The 1,814-nt window shown below is 58.0% G+C and overlaps 1 protein-coding gene across 1 annotated transcript in view; it reads right to left on the bottom strand.

Moving 5' to 3' along the window:
• RBPMS2 (RNA binding protein, mRNA processing factor 2) overlaps positions 1–1,772 on the bottom strand; it is a 28,136-nt gene extending 26,364 nt beyond the window's left edge. Inside the window, exon 1 of the mRNA XM_010170873.2 lies at positions 1,536–1,772. Within this exon, the coding sequence (XP_010169175.2) occupies positions 1,536–1,772 (237 nt within the window). The remainder of the gene's footprint in view (positions 1–1,535) is intronic.
• Positions 1,773–1,814: the final 42 nt, after the last annotated feature.

The following is a 1,814-nucleotide window of genomic DNA, read 5'->3' as shown; positions in this document are numbered from 1 at the left end:
GGCAGGAAGGGGCTGCAAGATCCAGGGGGCTTGCAGATAAGATAAAGCAAAAAGCTGAATTTGGAAGCTTCGTCCCGCCGTATCTGGGGCACACGGCACCCTTCTGGAAATGCTCGGGGAGGCGGCGGAGGAGGCTCACGGGGAGGGGGGAGGAAAATGGAGGAGTGTCCGCAACGCCAGGATCCGGCAGCGTTATCCACGCAGTGTGGGAAGATATTCCAGCGCACCCTCCTGTGTGCGTTGGGACTGAAGAATTCCACTTTGCTCTAAATGTATTTATCACTCCATATCGAGGGGAGCTCTGGGCAAGAATTTGGGTGGGATATGGAATTAAAAACCCCAGACCACACCGAGACTCTGAACACAAGGTCACTCCTTGTGCCACCATTAGCTGCTTCTGCGGTGAGAAACAGCTCCTGCTCAGCCAGGAGGACATACATGAAAAACAAATGTTCAGGGGGCTCGAGCAGCCACCACAGAGCCCAATCACCAGCTCATCACCCACAGCATTATTTGTGGTAGCTCATGGTGGAGAGAGGGCTTTCCAACAGCAATCAATCCTACCAGGGATGGGGACAACCCCCCCCATCAGTCCCAGCCCTCCACCTCCCAAACATTCTCAGCCACCTTCCAGGGCAGCTGGTCCTTTGCTGCACCCTGAATGCAGGGTGACAAACACACCCAGCCAAGCTGCAGAACATCTAGCAGGGTGGACTGGACCATGCCCCTCCTTGCACACACCTGGAGGTGGCATGATGGAGAGCTTGGGCCACTGCCGCTCAACCCCTGCCCCGTTCCTCAGCTATGCAATCTTTAACTTGGTTTTCCAGCCACCAAGCATCACTCCAGAGAGGACTAACCTCCTCAAAGGACTCCGATTTCCAGACTCTCAAAATGCAATCACTTCCAGCGCCCACTTCACCAAACCACCACCTTGGCAGTGGGGCACAGGTTGGTTCTGCCCCAACCCCAAGAGCCACCAGCCCAGCCAGAGTGATGCCACTGGGATGTGTCAAGCATCGACCTCCAGGAACTTTGCAGGCCAATGAATAATTGGATCAAGTAGCTGCATCAACTCTTCTGCGCATGCATGCACAGCCACGAAACCCCCTGGTACCAAGCCTCCCCACACCAGGGAGGTGGCACAGGACCCCAGGTGTTCCGGCTCTCAAGCCACCTACACCAGTGCCACCCAGTGAGGCTGGGACAGTTCACCAGCAGCATCACATCTATATCCCATCACATCACCTAAGCTCTGCTCCGTGCAAGGGAGAGAAAAGCTACGGCCACTGTCTACCAATCCATTCTGCTCCATTACCCGGGTCCCTCTATGCCGGGTTTGAAGATCAGCGGGTGCAATGGCCCCAAGGCAGCTGGTGCATGGGGACCGTCCAGCCCCGGTGGGTGGCAAAGCCAGCCAGGCGCCATGTTGCGGCGGCGTGAGCGCACGGCGCGCTGGAGGAGAGCGAGGGGAGGGGGCAGAGAACCTCCTGGGTCCCGAGGGCCCGGAGCAGAGGACTGCAGCAAAACGCTACCGAGGCATTTTCCAGCATCCTCTCCAAGATGGAGGGCAGCTGGTGACCCACTGCGCCAATGCCCGCTTGAGGGGTGCGAGGAGAGAGGTACCACCCAGCCAGCGGCTCTGACAGCCCAAGGGCAAACGCGCAGGGCTGCAAGCTTGGCTTTGGCATGTGGCTACAGACGAATGACCCTTGCAAGCCCTCGCAGCATCGGAGTCCAGGAGCATCCAGGTTCTGGTTTGCCATGGCCATCCGGAAGAAGGGGACTGCAGGCTCCAGCCCCAACCACATGAG

Source organism: Antrostomus carolinensis, unplaced genomic scaffold, assembly GCF_000700745.2.
Source record: "Antrostomus carolinensis isolate BGI_N321 unplaced genomic scaffold, ASM70074v2 scaffold21596, whole genome shotgun sequence".
Lineage (NCBI taxonomy): Eukaryota > Metazoa > Chordata > Aves > Caprimulgiformes > Caprimulgidae > Antrostomus > Antrostomus carolinensis.
The sequence above is the reverse complement of the archived record's forward strand: the minus strand, read 5'-3'. Positions and strand labels throughout refer to the sequence as shown.